This window comes from Quercus lobata, chromosome 12 (genome assembly GCF_001633185.2).
Source record: "Quercus lobata isolate SW786 chromosome 12, ValleyOak3.0 Primary Assembly, whole genome shotgun sequence".
NCBI classification, from domain to species: Eukaryota; Viridiplantae; Streptophyta; class Magnoliopsida; order Fagales; family Fagaceae; genus Quercus; species Quercus lobata.
The window spans coordinates 9,858,496-9,882,108 of NC_044915.1; the positions used below are offsets into that span (position 1 = coordinate 9,858,496).

The window sequence follows — 23,613 nt, forward strand, 5'->3', positions numbered from 1 at the left end:
TCATTCTCATATCGACTCATTATCACCAAGTGCTTATCAAAACTCCATGGTTCTCCTTCCAAAATCCTATCAACATCTTCCTTTTTCTCAAAAGTGAAAAGAATCTTGTGATCTCCGAAACTCTGCATCTTAAAACCATCTCTGGTTCTCCACAGCGGAGTAAAAGTCTTCGCAATTACCTCCATACTAATTGCTCGCTTAGTGAGAAACTTTGCAGCAATGGAGAAGGTCTCACAACTGTCTCCGTCAAGTAAGCAGCAACCCGGTCCCTCTTTATCTGAAAGAGTGAGCCTATTCCATGATTGAGTCAAGTCATCCATGCTCACAACTACTAAGAGTGTTTCCCAAAATCCCCGGAAAAAAAACCCCACAAACCTAGAAATAACAGTGTTATTCCAGGAACCTAACTCACCTTCGTTGAAGGGACACACTAATTCTACTGTGTAAGGAAGTTAGATATGAAACCCACTTCCAAGCACAGAGAAACCTCCTTATCTAAATAGCTTAAAAAAAAGAAGAGTGAATTCTTGAAAAAGTTATATTGTTTTGATTTGGTACGACAAAAATAATATGATTGTCCCTATAATGAATTAAAATATGATTATAAATTACATTACTATTTATTAAATTAGTTCAAAATGAAATAATAAATAAATTTAATGAGATCACGCGCAATGCATGGGGTCCGTGACTTGTTCATTAATAATTGTATCATTCTAAATGTTTCAAATGTTAAATGATATAGATACTAGAGTGTATAATTTAGCTGGGTGGGGGAGGAGGGAGAATTTCTTTGTTTATATTTCTTTAAAGAAGTAAAACGTGTGCATCTTAAAAAAAAAAAAAAAAAAAAGTAAAACGTGTGTAGACTATTTAATTGTTTTGCTAGAAGCTAAAATTATTGCACCAAACGGCACATATGAAATGAAGGTAATTTTCAAAGATACAGTCAGATACAGATATAATATGAAAAGAAAAATTGAAAGAATAAAATAATTAAGGGAACAAGGATGTGGGTCAAAAAAAAAAAGGGATAAAGGATGTAGCATTTCCCATTAACATATCCATAAGATCATTTTCACTTAAAATTTTCCAATAGTGCAATTCAGCCAACTGCTTTTAAACAGTTTTTGCAAAAAAAAAAAGAAAAAAGAAAAAAAAAGAAGCATATTTAACTATTTAAGTTGGAGAATTCTACTCCAAATGATTCTCTAAAAAAAAAGAAAAAGAAAGAAAGTTAAATCCACATTGCTAAGAGTTTTATAACTCAATTATTTGATATTTTTTGATATTTTTTAAAAAAATAATTCAAAGTTCAAATATTCTCATAATTATCGAAAGAAATTTTGAATCCAATCCAAATGCCACTATTGTAAAGGTGACATTATTCCTTACCATATCAAGAATTTTTAATCAATGCTTTCTGACTAGACCTTTCATTGTTTTTTTATTTTATATATTTTTTTAAATTTTTTTAAAGCTCTTTGATCTTGCCAGTGATATGTGATCCGCTTTGTGCAATCTGGTTTCTGTTATGCTCACAAAAACACACTCCACACTCTTTGACAGCGCGTGGGACCTTTTTCACTTTATTATCATAATTTTTTTTTTTAAAGTTATTACTTCCCTCGTTTTTTTCATTTTAGCTGTAATTGTTTTTGACCTATTGTTGAACACAAGATTCTCAAAAAAAAAAAAAAAAAAAAAAAAACTTGTTGAACACACACCACGCGTTTCACACCACAAATTTAGCTATACATATAGTCCCACCAAATTAATTTTAGATATTTGGATAAGATATGGCCCTAATTATCAACTTTATCAGTGTGTCTCTACCTGAGTTTGTGCTAAGTGCTAACTTAGCTCATTACGTTTGTTTCTGTCTCCCATTACATTTCCAAGTCTTTCACTTTCATCATGCAAGCTCGAATGACGATGAATTCCATGTTCTTTTCTTGTTCTTGAGCGATACGTGTTATGGGAATCTTGGTAAAAATATAAAAGTAAAATTGTTCTTGTATAGTTTAGTCTAAGTCTCTTTAAGCTACTGTTATATATATTTATTTAAAGACTTTGATTTCATTGGATTATAGAGTTGTCTCCCGTGTGATGGAGATGAAATTGTTTGAATCCAAATCAGTGTCTGTGTCTCAGATAGTCCATCTGGGAAGAACATACTCGAGCCCCTTTTTGAATTTCAAGAATATAATTGGTGTTAAGTTCTCTCCACAAATCTGTGCTTGCAAAGGTAATTCTTTCACTTAACTAAGCACAAAATGTTCCAACTTTTGGCATTTGTCTTAGACTTATCTTAGCGTATGAACTTAGATTTTTGACTACATGAGTGTGCAGATTCTTATTTTCATTTTTTTGTTCTCAATCTTGGGTTCAGGAATAGTTCTGAAAGTTACCTGTGCAAGTACTTCAGATAACACATATCTGCCAGAAAAGGCCATTGGTTCGATTGGTCAAGGAAAACTTTCATTGTCCTATCGGATCAATGGAACAAATGGGACAAGCTCAAGACTGTATTGTAGTGATAACAGAGTACTTCATGCATTTGATGACGAGTATGGGGGAGTTATAGTTGATCCAGAAAGATTACCAGCTAACCCAAATGCCTTTGTTTCTGTACTTCATGCTTCTCTTTCTCATTGGAAAAAGACGGTAATTTCTGAGTCTTTAAAATAACTATCACAAATTAAATATTACTAATCTTTTGCTATGTCATTGACCATTACAATTTACAAGTTTTAGGCATAACCAGTGCCTTTGAAAGAGACCAGATGCATCTGATTTCTTTTTCTTTTAGTTTTTTGTTTTTGTCATGGAATATTTGTTCTCTTCTTTACAACAATGAGTAAATAATGATGATAATATAAAAACGACTTGTTCATTCTTTTTCTTTTCTAGAACTGCAAGCATTAGGCACAACTTGGTAGATTAAATTATGATCTTACAAATGTTGATTATTTGCTGAAGGTTTCTTATACCCTTTTTGTTTTAAAGGCTGAATAATACAATTACAATATATAGCCATCCCCTTGCTGCACCCATTGTGTGCTCATTGAAATTTGGAATGAAATTTAGTATGATGGGTTTTTCAGACTTGACTAGACTTTGATCATACAATCCAAGATTTTACTCTCATGTTTACATAGTGGGACTAATCAATTTTCATAAACTGTCTGTGTAAGTAAAAACATGATAGTAACACTTCCAAGTATTTTTGTCACTTATTTACTTTTACTTCAAAGGATTTGTCAGCCTTCAATCAATACTTGGCTCAAGAGGAATTTATGCTGTATGTAAAGCATCTTGAAGTTTTGAGACACATAATCTAAGGTCATTTTACTGCAGGGGAAGAAGGGAGTTTGGCTTAAGTTGCCAGTGGAACGATCTGAGCTTGTTCCAATTGCTGTAAAGGTAACTTCTGGACCAAAATTTTCCAGTATTTGACCCTTAATGTAAAAGTGAACTCGGATTTAATTTCAGCTTCAGCCATCTAGATTGCATACAGGTTCAGGATAACATAATAAAATGATTTTTGAAAACCTTTCCATTCTTGTAGTAAATGATTTACTTACTGAAACGCCGTTGAGTCTCTGAGGCATGTCAACTGGTTACAGGAAGGTTTCCAATACCACCATGCAGAGCGAGGATATTTGATGTTAACATACTGGATACCTGAAGGACCTTGCATGCTTCCTGATAATGCATCACATCAAGTAGGGGTTGGAGGATTTGTTGTTAATGAAAAAAATGAGGTATTGTTGTTTGTGTTGATAATGTGACAAAAATGAATCTTCAAAATGAGTTACCTGTATATATGGTCTTCCACTGTAGTCTTAATGAGGTACCTTGGTTCTGTATCTCACAGAACAAAGAAGTTCAAATAGCAATATGAATGAATCCTGTAGTAAATTAGTAATCACTACACATGCTGTAGAGTTAATATCCTATGATAATATTGTACATGCATCAGAAAGAGATTCAATTTCAATCTAATATAAAGGAACCTCATGACAATTTACAGGTTCTCGTAGTTCAAGAGAAACACTGTGCTGCAGCATCTGTTGGCCTTTGGAAAATTCCAACTGGTTTTGTTCTTGAGGTGGAGTACTTCTGTTTAAGTTGTACCTTGACTGCAAGTTTGTTTGGATGATCCTACTTAAAACAGAAAAATAATGTAAAACTCAATAGTTTCAATTTGTTTCTTTTTTATTCTTACCAATTGTTTTATTTGTATCAGTCAGAGGAGATATTTTCAGGAGCTATTAGAGAAGTCAAGGAGGAAACGGGGGTAAGAATGTAGTAGTTGATATTGTCTCTAAGCCTCTTTTTACCCTGACATCAATAAATTACTCTTGTTAGTTCAATTAGCATAAATGACCAGTTGAATTCTCCAATTGACATTAGTCGATTCTTATATATTGCAGATTCATACTGAGTTTGTTGAAGTTATAGCATTCAGGTAATAACAGTATGTTATTCTCATAGACAAACGCATTTAATGAAAGGGGAGAAAAGTATCTGGGGCACATGAAAATGGTTGGATTTGTATAGCTGTAAAAAAATATTGAAATGTTTTTAAAAACATACTATAACTATTATTATGTGGTTTAAAAAAAGGAAGTGCAATTATTGCATGTTTACTTTCACTTTGTAACAAAGAGAAAATCACTTGTTACAGGCAAGAATCTAATAATAATTAAAGTTACCAATTTTAGGCTGTATGGTTAAGTTCATTAACTGTCTGCATAGCCGGCATAACTGCATTGCATAGATTCTGGTGTGAAGCACCATTGACCAGTGCAATTGGACACTGTTCATACTTTATACTTTTCCAAATACTTTATTCCCTGCACTAACAGTATCTAATTTTCTCTGCAACTGCAATTCCAGGCATGCTCACAATGTGGCTTTTGAAAAGTCAGATTTGTTCTTTATCTGCATGCTAAGACCCCTATCTACTCAGATCATAATCGATGATCTTGAAATTCAAGCAGCAAAGGTAAATGTCCTAACTTATAGTCACAGAACACTCAAGATTGCTTTACACTGTTTCATTAGCTTTCTTTACCCTCTGCAATACTTGCCTATCACCAATAGACACTTTAAGGTGAAGCTGTCTACAATCAGTTCTAATTTTTTTTTTTTTTTGTTAATTATCTACAATCAGTTCTATGACAATCCTTTCATACACTTAGGTGTCAGAACAAAAAAGGTTTTGTTTGGAGCCACAAGAAAATAGGAAAAGGAAACTAAAGAAAATTAGGTAGGTGGAATGATTGTTGCAAGCATGCAGGCTGTGGAAATGAATCACAGTATTGGCTATGAAATAATTGCTTCATGCATCACCAACTCATTGTTGTCCTTAATCATCACACGGTTATAATGAACTGCTTTGATTAACTAGATGCTTTTTGTTAGAGTTATTTGACTCGTATGCATCCCTTTATCAGTAAAATGCACCAATAACTTAATAAAAATATTTCACATACCCAACTAACTTGTTCAGTGGGATTTGGGGAAAATGAACTACAAATTACTTTACAAATGCATCAACCTAGGTTCTTCAAATTTTATGTGGCATCATATGTAGTTTCTGACTTCAGAATATTGTATGCTCCACCATGCAGTGGATGCCCCTAGTTGACTTTGTGGAGCAACCACTTATCCAAGAAGACTGCATGTTCAAGAAAATTATTGATATATGCATTGCTCGGCTAGGAGAGCATTATTGTGGCTTATCTGCTCATAAAATGGTCTCAAAATTTGATGGCAAGTTATCTTCCCTGTACTACAATGTTGTTCAAAATCAAGATTTCAACTGTGGTGCCAGTTAATTGAAGCCATTTAAGCAATACAATTTTTTTTTTTTTTTTTGGAGAATCATTTAAGCACTACTCTGCGTTGCCACACAATCCTCCCAGTTGTCATGCGGAAATGATAAGAGTCTCACACTTGAGTTTATTGATTGAGACCAAGTTCAGCTACAGGCTGAATGACCTTAGGAGTAATCCATTTTTATGGATATTACAGCTGATGTATATCATGTAAATACAACAATGATTTTTCTGATGTAAAATGTGTCAATTGTACATGAGTCATGAGTGACCATAACTTAATGCTAAATGTTTAATGTTGGACAAAGCCTGATCCAATTTATCATCCTCTTAAACGCTCATAAGGAATGCCTTTAGTAAATTGGAAAGGGCATAATTTATTTTATCATAAGACTGAAAAATGTGAGAATACACATCATGAACTAATCTTATATAACTCCAAACACTAACGTGCCCTCATTGTGATGGTATAAAAATTTTGACCATAAGACCTGAAACTGAAAGGGCCTAATAGAACTTGGGACTCAGGAAGTAGCAATGAAAACTTTTGCTTGCCTAGCTTTCTGAAACTAGCTAAGAGGGCACAAGCTATTCTCAAATTTTGAATGCATCAATATGAGTTCAAACTGCCTGCTGATGGGTCAAAGCTGAATAGAACATAGGCCAGCTCAAATTGCCTGCTGTTAAACCTGAAGAATTCAGGCCGGCTGACCTTCTTACCCACCATTCTCCAACTAATATTTTTATGTCAAGAGGCAAAAGAACATAACGCCATGTGTGATATTATTAAAGACATCAACCCCTTTTTTTCTTAATATTATTTTATTTTCTTCCTTCTATTTTCTAAGTTATCCTTAATTCCTTATGCCATCAAGGGCATGGTCAGACAATTCATTCCAGTGGGTCATACTTATTGTTATTATTGTTATTATTTTTGCTAGAAACAAAACATTGTTCTTTTATTTTGTTCCCTAGTTTGTTCTCCTGTCACATCCAATCGACTCAGGCCGAACATGAGCTGGTCACAGTTTCTCATTATTAGATTATGCAAATTCCTGCTAATGATTTTTTTTTCTTTTTCCTTTCTTCAATACCAATTTGAAGCCGCAAAGTTTGTGGTTCCCAATCTTCAGTTTCTAGCAAAACATTGACACCTCACACCATGTTTTCTGCTATATTAATTGTAAGTTTAGTTATATAGTAGGTAAAAAATTGGCCGACACTTGTGAAGTCAAAACTACTTATTAATCATGAACAATGACAAAGATTCACAGAGCTTTCCAAGAAGATTAACATTTGAGTTGACGAATGTAACATAAATGAAAGTAACTGCAATGGTATTTTTTTTTCTTAATCATGAATATCCTGCTATAAAGTTATTATAGAGTATGCTACATTCTGTCCTAGAGCCGGACCTGCAAAAATCCGGAATGTCAGCCATATGTACCTTGTATTATTGTCAGCAATAGTATTCTTACGGGCCTTTTTTATATATGAAAGTTCCGAATTGCCACTCCCACCAACTTCTCACTCATCCTATCTCCAAAAATAAAAAAATGATCGGTATGGATCACTTATGACAAAAAAATCCAAGATTTTATGTTTCTTAAACTACTCATAACTTTTGATCTAACTTATACCAAATCCAAATCCAAATCCTCAAAAAAGAAATTCATATGATTCTATCTGAAATGTTACATTTATGGTTTCTTCATTTAAAAGAAAAAAGAAACCTAAAACACAAAATTGGTCTATTTGGATTAGAAAATTAAGCACCTTATAAACTTAAATAAAGAAAGGAAAAAAAAAAAAAAGAAAAGAAACCCTTAAGTATGTTGAGTATCAAACTCAAGATCATGATTTGCAAGGAAGTGTCAAGGATGTGGAGCAAGTGTTTATAGTCACTAACAAGTTAGCATTAGTTAAATGAAGAAACCATAAATCATGATCATGGGGCAGTTTTTTTTTTTTTTTTTTTTTTTTTTTTTTTTTTTTTTTTTTTTTTTTTTTGAGAACAGACTTATGGGCATTAAAAAAAAAATCTAACAACATCTATTTGGTATCCTATCATTTTTGGTAACTTATTTTATAAATTTGAAGTAAAAAAATAAAAGTTAGTTTATTTCCAAAAAAAGAAGAAGCTAGTTTTGGAGATTTTTGTACCATTTTTAAAAACCTCAAATTTTTTATTATAAATTAAAGTACAATGTGGTGGGAATGAACAAGGAAAGAATTGGATGTATTGTGGACTAAAACATCTGTTATGAGGAAGGTACTGCTATTTTGTTAGGTAGATTGTTTCTCTTACATTGTTGTAGAATGTAAGTTTAGTGAACTAGAGGATCTCTTAAACTTAGGGTCCGTTTGGATAGAACTTATTTTGCTGAAAATGAAAACTGAAAACACTGTAACAAAATAATTTTTAAATGTGTGAATAATATCGTGAAACTCATTTTTAATGAAAAAGTTGCTAAAAAGTGAAGTTTGTGGGTCCATGAATAGTATATCCATACACTGTTCATGGGAGAAAAGTCAACATAAGCAGCAAAAAAAAAAAAAAAAACGTAGGAAAAGAAAACGCAGCCGTGAATTAAGTTGGATCCAAAAAGATACTTAGACAGCCCTTTAGAGGTTGCTTGAATACTTGAAGATATTAATTTGATTTGCAAGATTTTTTTTATATGTATCATTTGTTAGAGCTTCACATTAAAGCTCTTAAATGCTAAAAATGCTATTTTTGAGCATTTTTGGGATAAAAACACCTCTACATTAAAGCTGCTAAATCTTAAAATTTGTAAGATTCAACTACAGTACAATTTCATATTTAAGACCGCACTATAGCTGGATTGTAAAAGAATTTTTTTTTTATTCACCTCAATGACTCTGTCTCTTCTATCTTTCTCTTTCCTCTCTCACTTCTTTCTTCTTTCTTCTTTCTTCTCTCTCTGTAGTTCGCCGATGTGGTTCGCCGATGAGTGTGCTCCACCGATGATTGTGCTCCGGTGATTGTGGGCTGCTGATGGCTGTGGTCCGGTGATTTTGGTCATGGATCATGGGTCCGATGGCTGTGGTCTGGTGGCGGTGATGGAGGTTTGTTCCTTTTCTTTTCTCTCTCTCTCTCTCTCTCTCTCTCTCTCTTTTTTCTACGTGGTTCTTCTTGGGTCCATTTGGGTTCCGATCGTGCAAGGCTGACACAAAATGACGTGCTAGCAAAATTTTGATTTGATTTTGGGATTTTAGTTCTTAATTTGGTTGGGTGGGTCTTGATTTGACTTATAGTGTGAAGGAGGCGTCAAGCCGCACTGTGGAAGAAGATGATGACGGGGAGGGAAGTGGTGTCTGTGTCCTGTGGGTTTTGGTTCAGCGTGATGGGTCTGCTAGTGGGTTTGCTAGTGGCGGCGATGGTGGAGGTTTTTTTGTTTTTTTTTGCTATGGTTTGTGGTGGTGAGTGGATGTGCTAGTTGTGGGTGGATGTGGATGTGGAGGTTTCTTTTTGTTGTGATTTGTTTTTTCTTTTTTTGTTAGTGGTGGTTGTGGTATGGGTGGTGGGTTTTGTGGTGACTATTGGTAGTGTGGTGCCGACGGCATTGAGAATAGTTGGGTTGAGAAAGAGAGAGATAGAGGGTTGAGATTGGGGTGGGTGGGTGGTGGGTTTTGTGGTGGCTATTGTGGCTGTTGGTATTGGGGTGAGGCTGGGCTACGGCGGTGGATGGCAATGGCTAGCCTTGGGTGTAGATTGTGCCGTGGGTTGAGAAAGGTGGAGAGATAGTGGGAGAGACAGACAGAGGGAGAGTGACAAATAATTTAAAAAAATGAATAAAAATATTAAAGAAATAATATTTAAATAAAGTTGTAAAAAAAATAGAATGTTTGATGTTTGGTATATTGTAAAATGAGGTGTTAAAATTGTAAAAGTAGTGTTTTGAGATTGTAAATGCTAAAATTTTTACCATTGTTGATGAGAATGCTCTAAGCGTGCCTTTGTGAATGTGATGTAATAGAGCTACTCTAGCTCTAGTTAATGCTGCAAAGAGGAATGAAGAATGCCATTTTTTCTCTTTCCTATTGTAAACCTTATTTTGAATACACAAAATCTACTACCATTTTCATTTCAAATAATAATAATCATAATAAATAAATATAATCAGATTTTACCAAATAAGTAAATAAACTTTTAGTAGAAAACTGCATCCAAATTCATTAGTTAAAGGCCTCTTGACTTAGAGGCACTTTGATTCTCCTTAAGGTGAGCTTGATTCGACTTCTCTTATGGGATGAGCTTAACTTCTCATAACACACCAAAAAATGCTATAAAAAAACCCTAATAACATTTATTTGGCATCATGTCATTTTTGGTAACTTAATTAATAAACATGAGATTAAAAAAAAAAAAGATAAAAGTTTTTTTTTTTTTTTTTGAGAATCAAAAAGATAAAAGTTGGTTTTGAGGTTTTTGTATAACTTTTTATATCCTCATTTAAAAAAAAAAAAAAATTAATTAAAGTATGGTGGCATGTAAATGAATAAGGAAAGAATTGGATATACCGTGGAGTTCGAAATCTATTATGAGGAAAGCACTACTGTTTTGTTAAGTAGTTTCTTTAAAATTGTTGTGGAGTGCATGTTTGCTGAATTGATAGATCTCCTAAACTTGGACATAATCTACCCTCTGGAGTTTGTATGGATACTTGATGATATTAATTTGATTTATGAGAGTTTTTATTTTGTTTTCTTTGGTAGTGTGCCTTTGCGATGTAATAGAGCTGCTCTAACTCTTATTAGTGTTGCATAAGGGAGTGACGATGTCATTATTTGTCTTAAAGATTGCCTTTAATTTCTCTTTCCTATTGTCTAACCTGATTTTGAATATCATTTTTGTTTATATATATATATATATATATATATATATGAATTTGAACCAAAATTTTCAAATAAGTATATACTTCGGTTTTTTGACTTAAAAATAATTTTTTTTTTTAATTTATGAAAAGTGTAGAATATTTTGAGAGTCAACTGAGGGTAATTTTGGGCTTTTAAAAAATGGTTCCCACATGTACCTATAATTATTTGCCACGTGTTCATATTTTTTTAAACAAAATAATTTTAATCTAAGTTAGATATCACATTAGCACTTCATCAAGTCACATAAGACATAAGTTAAAGAAAACAAACTGAGGGACGAAAATCAGTACATTTAGAAAAGTTTTAGAAAAATTTAGAGACAAAAAAAGAAATTTTAAAATTTTAAGGACGAAAAACGAACTTTTGTAATAATTCAAAGACGAAAATAATATTTTACTAAAAAAACAAATCTAAAAAATTGAAAAAAACAAGTCAACCAACATGAAGGGGTATGCTATCTTCTTCTCAAAAATGGAAAACAAAAAAGGAAGGGGTAGACTCGTGATATAGCAGTAAAGCAAGGGGCATTGGCATCAGTCGAAAACCGGTGTCCGTGTGCTCTGAATAAAAAAAGAAAAAACTTTCAAAGTATTAATAATTTTTAATAAATCCCAGTCCCAACAGTGTACGAACAGAAACAGATTCCATTGAAATTGAAAATCCCACAATTTCCCTGGAATTCTGTCTCACTTTCCCAATAAAGCAAAACTAGCAAAAGCTCTGAATTGCTCGCTCGCTCCCAATCCAAATCCGATCTCATTGTCAGACTCAGGTAAAACATTTTCCCTCCAATTCTCATTTCTTTCCCTCCGATCCACCTTTCCCTTCCACCGATCCTCATATCTTTATATACTAAACTCACTCACTCTTAAACCATGTTTGTTTCCCGAGAATTTAACCCTTTTTTTTTTTTTTTCCCAAAAAAGAAACTGTAGCTTTCTTCTTAAATTGGCGTGCCAGATATTTAGTTGGAACTTCCACTCTTTTCTCTTCTACAATTTCGTTGCTTTCTCAGCAGCCAAACACATCTTTAGGGTTTCTCTTAATTCTGTAACTTTTTGTTGTTGTTGTTGTTGTTTGGTTTTATAGGGTGTTTGGATTGGTGTTGAAGATGATGAGCTTGTGAGTGTGTAAATATTATATACATATGTATGCAAAAATTGGGTGTTGAGGGAGTGGCAATTTGGTAAAAAAAATGCGGTTGTTCCCGTTGAGCTCTAGCTCGAGCTCAAGCAGGGAAAAGGATGAGAGCGATGAAACCAAAAACCAGGCGTTGTTGTACCTCAATGTCTATGATCTCACTCCCATTAACAACTACCTTTACTGGTTCGGCCTTGGGATCTTCCATTCTGGTATCGAAGGTATATGAATTTCCAACCCATTGCATTGTGTTGCTTAGCTTCTTACTTATTTGAAGTCTAGGGCTGTAAATGAATTAAGCTTATTATGAACAGCTCAAGCTCGGCTTGAGAAAAAGGCTTGCTTAGCCCAATTTTAGGATCGGCTATTAATCGAGCCAAGCTCATACGTTATAATGTGTTCGTGAACAAGCTGGTGAACATGATGATCAATTTAACCGTATATAATAGTAACATGATGATTGATTTAACTGTTATAATAATATTATATTTTCATATGTATACTTGTCTAAAAATATACTTAAATAGACTTGAGATTGAATTGTGTAAATTTGTAAATAGGTTCATATGATATCAAATTACTATTTGTAGTTTGTTGATAATATAAACAATCTATAGTAAAAATTCATAGATTTTGGAAGGGTAACAAAATTTTTGTCAAGTTTTGACTATATTTGGGAAGTTAATCAAGTAGCTTGTAAACAAGCTCAAACTTGTTCAACAAGGAAATGAACCAAGCTTGAATATGTAATCTTGTTTGGTAATAAGCTCGAGTTCAGCTCGTGTTCAAAATAAAACCAAATGAACAAGCCTGAACTTTTAATACTTGGCTTGTTTATAGCCTTAGTTATTTCAAACTTCAATGCTGCAAAAATTGCAAATAGATAATTATGGGATTGTATGACAAGGTCACAATGTTATTGCCATTACGTTTCCTTGTCTTATGCTGTAATAGTTATGAATATGCTATAAAAAGCTGTATTCTGCAAAATGATTGCACTAGAAATAGAAACAACTGCTTCAAATGGTGAGTGGAAGATATTGCGCTTCATAATTGGTTTACTTTGGATAAATCTTGAAGCTTCATGTTTGCATTGCTATGCACAACTTTTGCCAGCTATGATTAAAAGTATGTGTTAGGACTAATGTAGAATGGCTGTTCTAGACATTTCCACAGAAGTGTGATTATAAAAAATCTAGCAAATAGGATGTTGTCTATCGTTTCTTGTTTTCATTCCTAAATTTGTTTTAGCTTATTATATTCTATTAAGTTAGTCTTTTGGTGGATTCATGGGTAATTTAAGGTTATTTTTTAATGTAAAATGTAAATTTACTAGGCTAAATCTTGTCCTAGCTTAAGGTTATTGGCTAGCATTGTTAAGTTTATTTTTGATCTCTGCCTGACCTGAATGAAGTTGTTCTGCTATATTGATTGCTGTTACTCTCGGACCAACAACTTTAACCAATTTTACTAAGTCAAGTGCATGCTTTGGAACCTTCTTGTAGAAAATAGAGAATGGTGAGAATCCAATAGAACTTTGGACAACACTATAGGGGACTTCATGTTACATTGAAAAAAAAAAAAAAAAAAAACTAATGTTGGGATAGGAGAGGGGCAGATAGGTAAATTTCCATCTAAGCCCCTCTTTCTCCCCCCATTTTCTCCACCCCGATTTTGGGGAGACAAAAGAACACCTCAAAATGGTGGGCCCAGCCAGGCCCCACCAAACACTCACTTGACTGTGGCACTTAACTCCTCACTTCTCAATACAGGACTTCCCTAACCCCAACAAACACCAACATCATCTCCAACAACTTCCCTTCTTGCATGTTTTTGATTTGCTGTTCCTCCACACAAGATCTTTTTTCTTATTTCATTTCCAATGAAGAGCGATAATGACCGATTCAATAATATGACAATCATGATTGTCGCTCCTCAAAGGATTGTGAGAATCCAATTTCTAATCCCCATGTCCTCACTTCAATGACAATGGTAGGGTTTCTCCTCTCTTCTCCAAGTTCTCATTGTTCTTGTCAGTTTGATTTTAATTTTCTCCATTTGAATCAGTTGGTTAGTGCTCTTAGTTCATGGTGCTCTGTATTTTGGGAATTTGATTTGTACTGCTATGCTCTCCTATTTTCCTATGTTTGGTCTTTATTTTTGGGTGATGGAGTAGGTGAATTTTCTGTTATTATTATTACAAATTTTTGTGCTTGGAGATAGTATTATATCTTGTTCTTGTGGAAAAGAGAGAAATGAATGTGGTTTTTTGAAAATTTGCATATACCAGCAGGGTGGGTAGGGCAGGCCACAACAGGGTGGGATGGGTTTTTAAAAATCCCTGCATGCCAGGGTGCCAGGGATAGAAAACCCTGTTGCCTCTTGATGTGGGATAGGGCATGGGGCCTTTTGAGTGGGGTTAGGCGGGGAATGGGATCACCCAAAAAACCTGCCCATTGCCATCCCTGGCTGAAAGGGCTTGTACTCCCTTGATCTTCATCAATATGCTAGTTGTACTTGCCCTCATTGTTCGCTGTACTAGATTGCTGAACAGCTATGATACCACTTAATGCAAAACAGAAACGCAAAAGGCTCTTGTTCTACCTTAATGAACCTCTTTAATATTCAAGAATTAGAAATCTATAATCAAACAAAAATTTTAGAATCAGAGAAATATTGTATTCCACTATGATAAAACTAGTTTGGGAACTCTTCTTGACAGCTTTTCTTTAAAAAAAAATATAAGAAAAAATAATATAATATTCCAACTAATTCACTGAAAGACTAATATTAATGAAATTAAATATTTTTTTAAAAAAGAACTAAATCTAGGCATGAAAGTAAGGGTCAATGGAATGAACATTATGACTGCATGCCGTTTGCGTAGATTTTTTATGATCATACTTTTCGACAAATTCCAAGGAAACTTGTTCTACGTCACTTATTGGTTGCATCTGGCTAGACACATGATTCATGTCTATATAGATATTAAATGAAAAATTCAAGATTGATAAACTCAAATCTGCAACAACAAAAGTGAGTTTAGATTATATGCGTCCTCTAGTTTAAATTTTTTGAAAATTTGCATGAATTACTGTTGTTAAGCATCAACCCATTTGATTTGAGTCTAACTGGTGCAGTTTTTTTTTCAGTGGTTCTTTAGTGGATAATTAGGTCAACAAACTTACTTGTACCATGCACTAATTCTTTTTTTGGGGATATTATAGGCACATATGCATACATGGTCTTTCATTCTACCAAAATACTTAGTTAAACTGGTTATGCTTGGGCTTATTTCATTGTTGGATCTTTTCCTGACAAATGTCATGCACTAAATAGCTGTAGTAGTTATAATATAAATGACCTCTTTTCCAGGAAAGTGTATATTCCTGCTTCAATTGATCAATTCTCTCCCGTTTGTGACTTACAGGCAGGTATCTTATAAGATCACTCATGTATGAGGGGTTTTTGATCTTAGGATATTATCAAATGATATTGTATATGGGTAGTTGTTGAGGATTCTAGGTGTGAAGCTTTTGTATTTTCAATTCTATGGTGTGCCAACCATAAAAAGTTGTCTCTGAAATTTGATGGACAGTGCATGGTTTGGAGTATGGCTTTGGAGCACATGAGTACTCTTCCAGTGGGGTGTTTGAGGTGGAACCAAAAAGTTGCCCTGGCTTCATCTTCAGACGGTCAGTGTTGTTGGGCAGCACTGATATGTCTCGTTCAGAGTTCCGGTCATTCATGGAGCACCTTTCTGCAAAATATCACGGGGACACCTATCATTTGATTGCCAAGAACTGCAACCACTTCACAGATGAAGTTTCTCTGCAGCTAACCGGAAAGTCTATACCAGGATGGGTTAATCGGCTTGCCCGATTAGGTAAGAGATCTCTCTGCCTATGTATTTACATTACTGAGAATCTACCTTGAAGTTCAACATAGCTTCTAGACTATGCGTATGAACATAGTTCCACGTTTACCTGGTCATATGATTAAACACCTGATCAATCACTATTTTTCCATTATGTCATACTTTATTATTTCTATATTATCAGCTACATCAGATCTCTCCAGGGTCCATATATTTTTGGCAGTTTCACACCTTTGGGTAGATTGGTTATATAGGGTTTTCAAAGGGTGTGAACAGAAGAGCTGCTTACAATTATTGGTACTGCAAATGGATATTTTGGCGAACATATGATTGGCTTTTCCTTAATCTGATTGGATATCTGGTTGAAGTTTCAGGTTCTTTCTGCAATTGTCTTCTGCCTGAAAGCATCCAAGTTACAGCAGTGAGACATCTTCCCGATCATCCAGTATATTCTGGTAAGTCTATTTAGACAACCATTTTTGCAAGACTAATTACCTCAGATGCTTGAAAGTATTTTCTTCTTGAAAGAATATTACTGTCATTGGGTATCCAAAAATACAAAATCTGGTATAACAGAGTCACTGTGTGTAATTGAATAACCATATATTTCTATATGTTTTGTGTTCATTTTGTCGAAAAATGGAAATGAAAGGTAGATGTTCTTTTTAATCTTTTATGTTTTTTTAACGTGTAAAATATGAGGTGAAAAGGTTAGTTAAATCATTGATATTCCCCAGGATCGCATGCTTAATTAGCATTGGTTGAACTTTATCAAGTTACAAAAAGATGGTTAAGTTATGGATCAATAATTCATAAAGATGAAGATATTGAAGAATATGTGAACCCTAGGATAAGAGAAAGGTGGATGAAGTGGAGAAGTGCATCAAGAGTATTGTTTGATCATAGAATATCTATAAATTTAAAGAAAATTTTATAAGACTTCTATAAGACTAGCTATGATCTATAGTACTGAATATTGGGCTGTTAAGCACAATGTATTTATAAAATAAGTGTAGTTCAAATGAGAATTTTAAGATGGATAAGTGTAGAAGGAAAGATATGATTAGAAATGAGGAAATTAAAGATTGGGGCGACCCCTGTTGATGAAAAGATGAGGGAGAGTCGCTTGAAATGGTTAGATCATGTTCAGAGGAGAGCAATTATTGCACCAATGAGAAAGAGTGAGTTGTTCAAGTTGAGAGAATTAAAAAAGGTAGGAAGACCAAGAATAATATTAATAGTAGTAGTAAAAAATGGTATGTCAATGCATGAAGTACTAAAAAGTATGACTTTGAATAGAATAGAATAGAATGGCGAAATAGAATAAATGTGACCTAGTCTAAGTCGCTAACTAGATCCATAGTTGATCCAAAACATATGGGTAAGGCTTGGGTGTTGTTTCTTTAAATTTTGAACTCTGGACTGTTAGGATATCCAGTGAAAATGATTTTTTAGGCTCTTAGAAGTTAGAAGCTGGAACCATCCAATCCCTGCAGTTGCATCTATAATTAGTTATCTGGAGTCCCCATCTAAGAAGTTCTAGGAATGTCTTGACAGTGACTGCTTAATTGTTCAGCAGAAAGCACTAAATTCAGAGATTTGATTTTCCTATTACATGTGTTAGTGTTGAGGTCTCTCTCTCTCCGTTGATCAAAAATATTATGTCAATACAGATGATGATGGGTCAGAATCGGTTGTATCATCTGCATCAGTAGAGAGTGAAGGGGAGCAAAATCATCATCTCCTGACCACACCAAATGGCGATGTGGCTTTTCTTAAGGAAAAACCAGTGAGGCTAGCAAGGGAGCTCATGTGATTCTTTCCTCCAATTCCAGTTCCAATTCTTTTGTCTCTTGGGTCTGTCTGTTGGTTGTTTTAGTAATGTATGAGCTCAGGTGTATCAGTGAACATGTCTCAAGTAAATTTTTCTAAAATTTTAATATATGTTTCCTGGTACAATATTGATGCCAAAAAGTTGTATGTGGCCAGTATTGTTTTGAAATGTATGATTATGCTTCAGATATTCCTATAACTGCATTAGAAGTTTGCTTATTAGCATGTTAGTAATTCTTAAATGTAAGGGCTCTTGTATTTGCTATTAAACTCAAAAGAAATACTCTCAAATTTAATGATGAGTATTGCAGATCCCAGAAATTTGTTATTAAGGATTTTGTTTATTTTTTTCTTTTCCTTTATTTTTACATTGAAATACAGAGAAAATTATTGTTATTGTGTACGAATTTGCAGGAAGAAGTTTTAAATTTTTTGCTGAGAATATTTGGTATGTGACTGAAATATTTTACAAAGTAGTATTTTTTTTTGCCAACTTTTTATTTATTTATTTATCTCTCTTTACCTCATTTCTTTGATTCTAGAGTCTTATGATCACAGAAAAATGTTTGTAAAACTGCGTTCTCTTAACTTCAAGACAAGACGTGGGTTCCAGTTAGGAAAACGTTAACTATATATGCGCTTATACTCCAAAAAAATTAGTCAAGTTACGATCAAATTTTGTTGGAATTGTCCATTCGATGACATCCAGGCTGTGGGCTAACTGGACTTGGCAGACATGCTGTGAACTTGGAGACACCACCCATACATGGGACTAAAGAGTAAAGACACCTTACCACAACACAATCTAGTTCACATAATCCGAACTATCACAATTCATGTGTTGTGTTACACCCAATGTGGGACTCAAGTCACTCAACACACGAATGCACAATGCCCATTTATGGAACTCATTCAACATAATTTGGGGTATCATAAGTTAACTAAATTGGTAAGATTTCTAGCATTTTCTTATTTATGGAAACTATTCCACATAATTTGGGGTATCATAAGTTAACTAAATTGGTAAAATCTCTAGTGCATCAGGCAGGTATGGGCGTATGGCCTGGCATATAGGAATTGATTACTCAAATATGTAGTCAGCCCACCTCTTTTGTCATGATCTTTTGCTCATAGTTCAGTTCACTCGTCCATCCCACATGGTGTCGCCACTCCCGTAGTGGGTTATGGCCAAGAAGCTCCACCTGCAAGGTTGTACTGCTTTGGATCACCCTCTGATAAGTAGTGCCAATAGTTTCACTTGAGTCCTTGTCATGAAGCCCTCATCAGGATTTCAATCTTCAAAGATATGGAAGACCATAGATGCATTGGTTTGGTTTGGTTAGGTTATAAGAGAGTTGGTTCTGCCTAAGCCTCTGGAGGACTAGTAGATTAAAGGGCCCAAATTCCTGAAGTGGGTATTAATGAATAGTGCTTGGATTTTTAGAGTTAGACTCTCCTCCCATCTTCTCCTTCTTTTTATTTTTTATTTTTATTTATTTTTATTTTTAATCCGAATAAAGGTCATGTAGTAGATATAAAAAATAAAAGTCTAAATTTTTGTTGTTGTTGTGAGAATACATTCAATAGGATCTTATGCAAATCCCCCACTTTACACCCTCCATTAGCAATATGTCACATCAAGATTTCACTAATAAATGAAATAAATTTATAGACATGTCAAACACAATAATCTCTTATAAATTAGTCATATATTTAATAAGATTCTCTGTTGATTAAAGATAATTTTCCTTTAATTTATTTTTTTCTAATACTAATTAATACTGGAAAAAACAAAAAATTATTTTCACAAAAGATTTTCAATCAAAACAAATAGTGCATCAATTATTATACAATCAATTTGGAGCATCATGAATTGTGTTGCTTTATTAAAATACAATCGATGTTGCGTGACCAGAGGGTATTTGAGTGCTGGTAGTTGTATCATACAATCTTGAATAAAATAAGTTTTCTTTGAGTGTTTGATTAGTTAAACTGATAGCTGATTAACGGAGAGGACTAAAGTCAAGATAACTTAATCAGCAAGGCAATGACTGGTGAGAGATATTGACTCGTTAGAGCCTGCAAAATGAAGTAGTATTTGTTATTTAACGAGGTATGGCCGGAAAGGCTAGGGTCCAAAACAGAAAATGATAAGCAGAAAAATCATAAAGTTTAGGGGTCCACCGAAAATAAAACTGAAATTAAAACGTACAGTTTAGACAATATGGTAAAAAAAATGAATGTCAAAAGTGAGTTTAATATAAAAAAGGGGTAAAGGTTTATTAGCCCGTGAAAAATAAGAGACGCCTAGTTGTTTATTATAATTTTTTAAAGTAAAAAGAGAGGTCAGATCGTTAGGTTGCGTTCTTGACCGGGTACCAAAGTCTCCTTAAGCATCTTCTTGTATGCTTCCTCAAAGTTTTGGGTCCAAAACCACTACTACCTAAAACTTTCCAACTGAATGTTCAAACCCCTTAAACACTCTATGATGGAAAAAATTGAATAAATTTTTTAATAATAAACCTATATTTGCTTTCTCTAAAGTGAAAACTCTCCACTTGTTCTGTATAGAAAAAGAAAATAGAGACAGTATTTCTAGGTGGCTGAAGTTTGCTTGTCCTTTGGGTTTCGCAGCCTCTGAGTCATTTCGGGTGTGCTTCACTCTCTTTTCCCTGTTCCATTTAAACACCTTCCCATATAAGATTAAAGAGTAACTAACAACTATCATTGTCCCAAGCTTGTGTCTTCTACATACTTTTTTTTTTTTTGGTTAAGCAATGGATGCTTTTCTCTTCCTTATTCTCTTCTCTTCCACCTTGCTAAGCATAAACGCTTCTGAAGACACTTGTACCATGATGCAGTGTGGTGATGGAGCTCCCAAGATTCAGTTCCCATTCCAAGTAAAAGGCTTGCAACTCCAACACTGTGGTCACCCTGGTTTTGAGCTTGTATGCAAAGACAACACCACTTTCATTCCCTTCCCATCCTATAATGGTGACTTGGTTGTTAAATCCATCTCTTACCACACCAAAAGTCTTAGTCTTCTTGACCCCAAAAACTGTGTCCATGAAGTCTTTCTTAACCTCAATCTCTCTCTTACACCTTTCCATTATTACCATGTTCTTAAGAACTACACATACCTCAATTGTTCTTCTAGGTTGATTTCTTCTTCCTTCAGTGAGATCCCCTGCCTAAGTGGCTCCAAATATCATGTCTATACTGTAGAGCCTTCCTTGGCTCTACCAAATTCTTGTAGGCCAGTGAAAACTGTGGCAATTCCTTTTCAGTATAGTCCTTACCTAGCTGACAATAGTTTTGGTCTTGGATTATCTTGGGATTTGCCTGGATCAGAAGATTGTGAAGCAAACGGAAGCCACTGTGGATTGAAGGATAAAACAGGATGTTTTAACTTGGCACATGATATAGGTAATCTTTGTCCTTTGTCCCTTTTTTTTTTTTTTTTTTTTTTTTTTCCTGTTTTTAGAAATTTTTATTATGTCCTATAATATTTGACAATTTCTAATTTTAACAATTTTGATTAGTAATGAAACTTGTAAAGTATGTACCAGGACATATTGTCATGTACTATTTTCTTAGAAAAGAAAAGAAAATTTCATTTTACTAAAAAGAGAATAATAAAATCATGATGGGGATAATAAAACAATAGTTTGAGAGTTTTTGAGATATCAGAAAAAATTTATGTACTACTAAATTCTTCCAGACTTGCTATGTCATTTCCAATGAAGGAAAAAAAAAAAAAAAAAAAATACTAGCAATCTTCTACCCCCCTAAAGTCCAACCTATCACATATTCCAAGTAACTATTCTGTCTGTCTAATCTTCTAGCATTCACATGGAATCATGGTGGGAAAATAAGATCTAAAACTAAAGAAATCATGAATGTCATGTCACTCACATAAATATGTAATGTGTCCATCATGTATTAGGATAAGAACTCTCAAAGGTTTTAATTGGTTATATTTCAATTCTACTTCACGTTGGTCAAATTGACAAAGACTTTGACCCGGTTTTCGTAGAAATACTGAAAGGAAACTTCCCTTCTTGTCACTATGTACCCTTGTCAAATAAGTAGCTATCATGATGCCCTTGATTACACTTTAGAATTGTTGTAACATTAATATTTTAAAATTGTATGAATTGAAAAATTGGAGTAGCTAGCATCAATATCTTGTTCAAAACAGAGGAAAACAGGCACAGGAAAGGTCTTTTTCACTAGCTAACCAATATATCCCATTTTCAATACATGATCAATTGATCGTATGTATTATATATAAATCATAATACAAACTAATCTTAATTTTTGGGTTTTTATTATGCATGTGCTTGTAGGTAAAATCCTCAACTAGTAGTATTTGTTAGTTTTTACATATAATAAAAGAGAGATTGGTCTAGTAAGTTTATACTAATTGTGGTCTGATTTTTGCAGTCTTCAGTATCGGCATCTTCATTTTTGCGATGGTGGTGGCGACAGTGACGATTATAAGGATCTATCACTCGAAGAAAATACACTGCCAGGATGAAGAAAAGTATTCAGCTGTGGTTGAGAAATTAGGAGACTATAACCAGATTGTGAAACCAAGCAAGTAATCAATAGTAAGCATGAACTATTTAGGACATCATAGTACAGAAGCACCTTTAGAGGCAAAAAAAAAAAGTATTTATATAAGATGGTAGGTATAGATTAGTTTTGATTGTATAAATTTTTGTTTAAAAAAAAAATGTATGGCTTTAAGAGCTAATAATTTTGAAAAAGTAGACACTAGAAAGACGTTTGGCAACTCAAACAAAATCGTTTAATTGCATGAATCAGACATAAGATTGAGATGAGAAGTGACGTTTCTCAAATTCTCCAAGATACGTTCGACATAATAACACGCATGTGACTTCATTACTTCAAGATTTGAGTCTTGAGTCTTGACTACCAGAGTTTGTGTCTCTTCTTACCACGTCTTAAGGGTCCTCATTATACTCTGTAATTAATATGCATTGGAGTATAAAGTGAACAATTTAGTTACAGATTCTTTCGGATATGTGAGTACATCATAAACTCATATGGAAATATTTTGTAAAATATATTTTTATAGTTTATTTATAATACTCATTGGGTAGTATTATATTTGAGAAATAGTAATATTACAAAAAAAATTAATAGGAACGGGAGAAAACCAAATCCAAAAATAAAAAGATGACCATGCACAAAAGAGAACACTAGAAATTTACGCAATTCAACTATAGCCTACATATATGGGCAACGGTCAAGAGGAAATTTCAATAACAAATCTGGAAGATACAAATACGATGTAGATGCATTATCACATAACTCAAAATCCCAATAAACCCAAAACAAGAGATCATCTTTATCACTAATATCTAACATCCAAATTTTGCAAATCAACAAACATTTTTTTATAATCACTAATATTAGCATATTTGGCGACATATTTGACTAATCATCCATAAAACTCTTGTAAACTATCAATTGATTCAATTTCACCAGAAAACAATTCTAACCAGTCACGGGGATAATAAAAACTAACTCATTAAGAGACAAGTCCCAAACATGATATCAGATTCTTGGTTTTGCCTCGTTTAGATAGAAACTGAACTTAAGGAAAATTTTATAACCGAGTGAAATCTTCTATACAAAATCCTCTGACATATGGCTTGATCATGTAATTACAAGTTCAAAATAGATGCAAATACTTTTTGAGCTTTGGCTATGTTGATCTTCTTCTTCATTAATTTTTTTTTTTTTTTCTTGGTGGTAAGTAGCTATCTGGACCTAGTTGCTACACGATGCTTGATCATGACCTATACCATACCATGGACTCAGAACTTGCTAATTAGTTTGCAGTCTCAGCTAATTAAGGAGTGGCGAACCATGGTTCTCCTGCTTCAAAATGCTCTCACCCAAAACTAAACATGAATTTAGAAATTTACTTTGTATACTGACATAAGCAAAGTATCACTCTGTTCCCAGCAAGTAGTTTAT

The 23,613-nt window shown here is 33.7% G+C and overlaps 3 protein-coding genes across 7 annotated transcripts; all 3 read left to right on the forward strand.

Annotated features, from left to right (window-relative positions):
- Positions 1-1,783: 1,783 nt before the first annotated feature.
- LOC115972277 (nudix hydrolase 8-like) lies at positions 1,784-6,028 on the forward strand. Of its 4 annotated transcripts, none has more exons than XM_031092496.1 (10): positions 1,784-2,248; positions 2,393-2,667; positions 3,361-3,426; positions 3,630-3,767; positions 4,037-4,114; positions 4,253-4,303; positions 4,440-4,474; positions 4,906-5,014; positions 5,211-5,278; positions 5,643-5,748. In XM_031092496.1, exons 1-10 carry the CDS (start codon positions 2,110-2,112, stop codon positions 5,653-5,655), a joined length of 972 nt encoding a protein of 323 aa, XP_030948356.1. In that variant the 5' UTR covers positions 1,784-2,109; the 3' UTR covers positions 5,656-5,748. The 4 variants fall into 4 exon arrangements, with proteins under 4 accessions (XP_030948356.1, XP_030948354.1, XP_030948355.1 ...); XM_031092494.1 differs by lacking the exon at positions 5,211-5,278 and having other exon boundaries at positions 1,785-1,989; positions 2,094-2,248; positions 5,643-6,028; XM_031092495.1 differs by lacking the exon at positions 5,211-5,278 and having other exon boundaries at positions 1,785-1,989; positions 2,155-2,248; positions 5,643-6,028.
- A 5,239-nt stretch (positions 6,029-11,267) lies between these two features.
- On the forward strand, positions 11,268-17,933 carry LOC115971317 (deSI-like protein At4g17486). Of its 2 annotated transcripts, none has more exons than XM_031091170.1 (5): positions 11,268-11,523; positions 11,841-12,112; positions 15,490-15,777; positions 16,143-16,223; positions 17,442-17,933. In XM_031091170.1, exons 2-5 carry the CDS (start codon positions 11,947-11,949, stop codon positions 17,582-17,584), a joined length of 678 nt encoding a protein of 225 aa, XP_030947030.1. In that variant the 5' UTR covers positions 11,268-11,523; positions 11,841-11,946; the 3' UTR covers positions 17,585-17,933. The 2 variants fall into 2 exon arrangements, with proteins under 2 accessions (XP_030947030.1, XP_030947028.1); XM_031091168.1 differs by having other exon boundaries at positions 11,301-11,523; positions 16,137-16,223.
- A 2,291-nt stretch (positions 17,934-20,224) lies between these two features.
- LOC115971316 (RING-H2 finger protein ATL22-like) lies at positions 20,225-22,512 on the forward strand. The gene is made up of 2 exons (XM_031091167.1): positions 20,225-21,027; positions 22,048-22,512. Exons 1-2 carry the CDS (start codon positions 20,379-20,381, stop codon positions 22,206-22,208), a joined length of 810 nt encoding a protein of 269 aa, XP_030947027.1. The 5' UTR covers positions 20,225-20,378; the 3' UTR covers positions 22,209-22,512.
- Positions 22,513-23,613: the final 1,101 nt, after the last annotated feature.

What these genes read in the sequence shown, in the direction of transcription:
- LOC115972277 (XM_031092493.1), top strand. Translation starts at nt 2,110, where the DNA reads ATGGAGATGAAATTGTTTGAATCCAAATCAGTGTCTGTGTCTCAGATA. An exon ending in ACAAATCTGTGCTTGCAAAG is followed by an intron (nt 2,249 to 2,392) that starts GTAATTCTTTCA and finishes TCTTGGGTTCAG; the next exon opens with GAATAGTTCTGAAAGTTACC. An exon ending in TTGTTCCAATTGCTGTAAAG is followed by an intron (nt 3,427 to 3,629) that starts GTAACTTCTGGA and finishes AACTGGTTACAG; the next exon opens with GAAGGTTTCCAATACCACCA.
- LOC115971317 (XM_031091168.1), top strand. Translation starts at nt 11,947, where the DNA reads ATGCGGTTGTTCCCGTTGAGCTCTAGCTCGAGCTCAAGCAGGGAAAAG. An exon ending in CTTCCATTCTGGTATCGAAG is followed by an intron (nt 12,113 to 15,489) that starts GTATATGAATTT and finishes TTTGATGGACAG; the next exon opens with TGCATGGTTTGGAGTATGGC. An exon ending in CGATCATCCAGTATATTCTG is followed by an intron (nt 16,224 to 17,441) that starts GTAAGTCTATTT and finishes ATGTCAATACAG; the next exon opens with ATGATGATGGGTCAGAATCG.
- LOC115971316 (XM_031091167.1), top strand. Translation starts at nt 20,379, where the DNA reads ATGGATGCTTTTCTCTTCCTTATTCTCTTCTCTTCCACCTTGCTAAGC. An exon ending in TAACTTGGCACATGATATAG is followed by an intron (nt 21,028 to 22,047) that starts GTAATCTTTGTC and finishes TGATTTTTGCAG; the next exon opens with TCTTCAGTATCGGCATCTTC.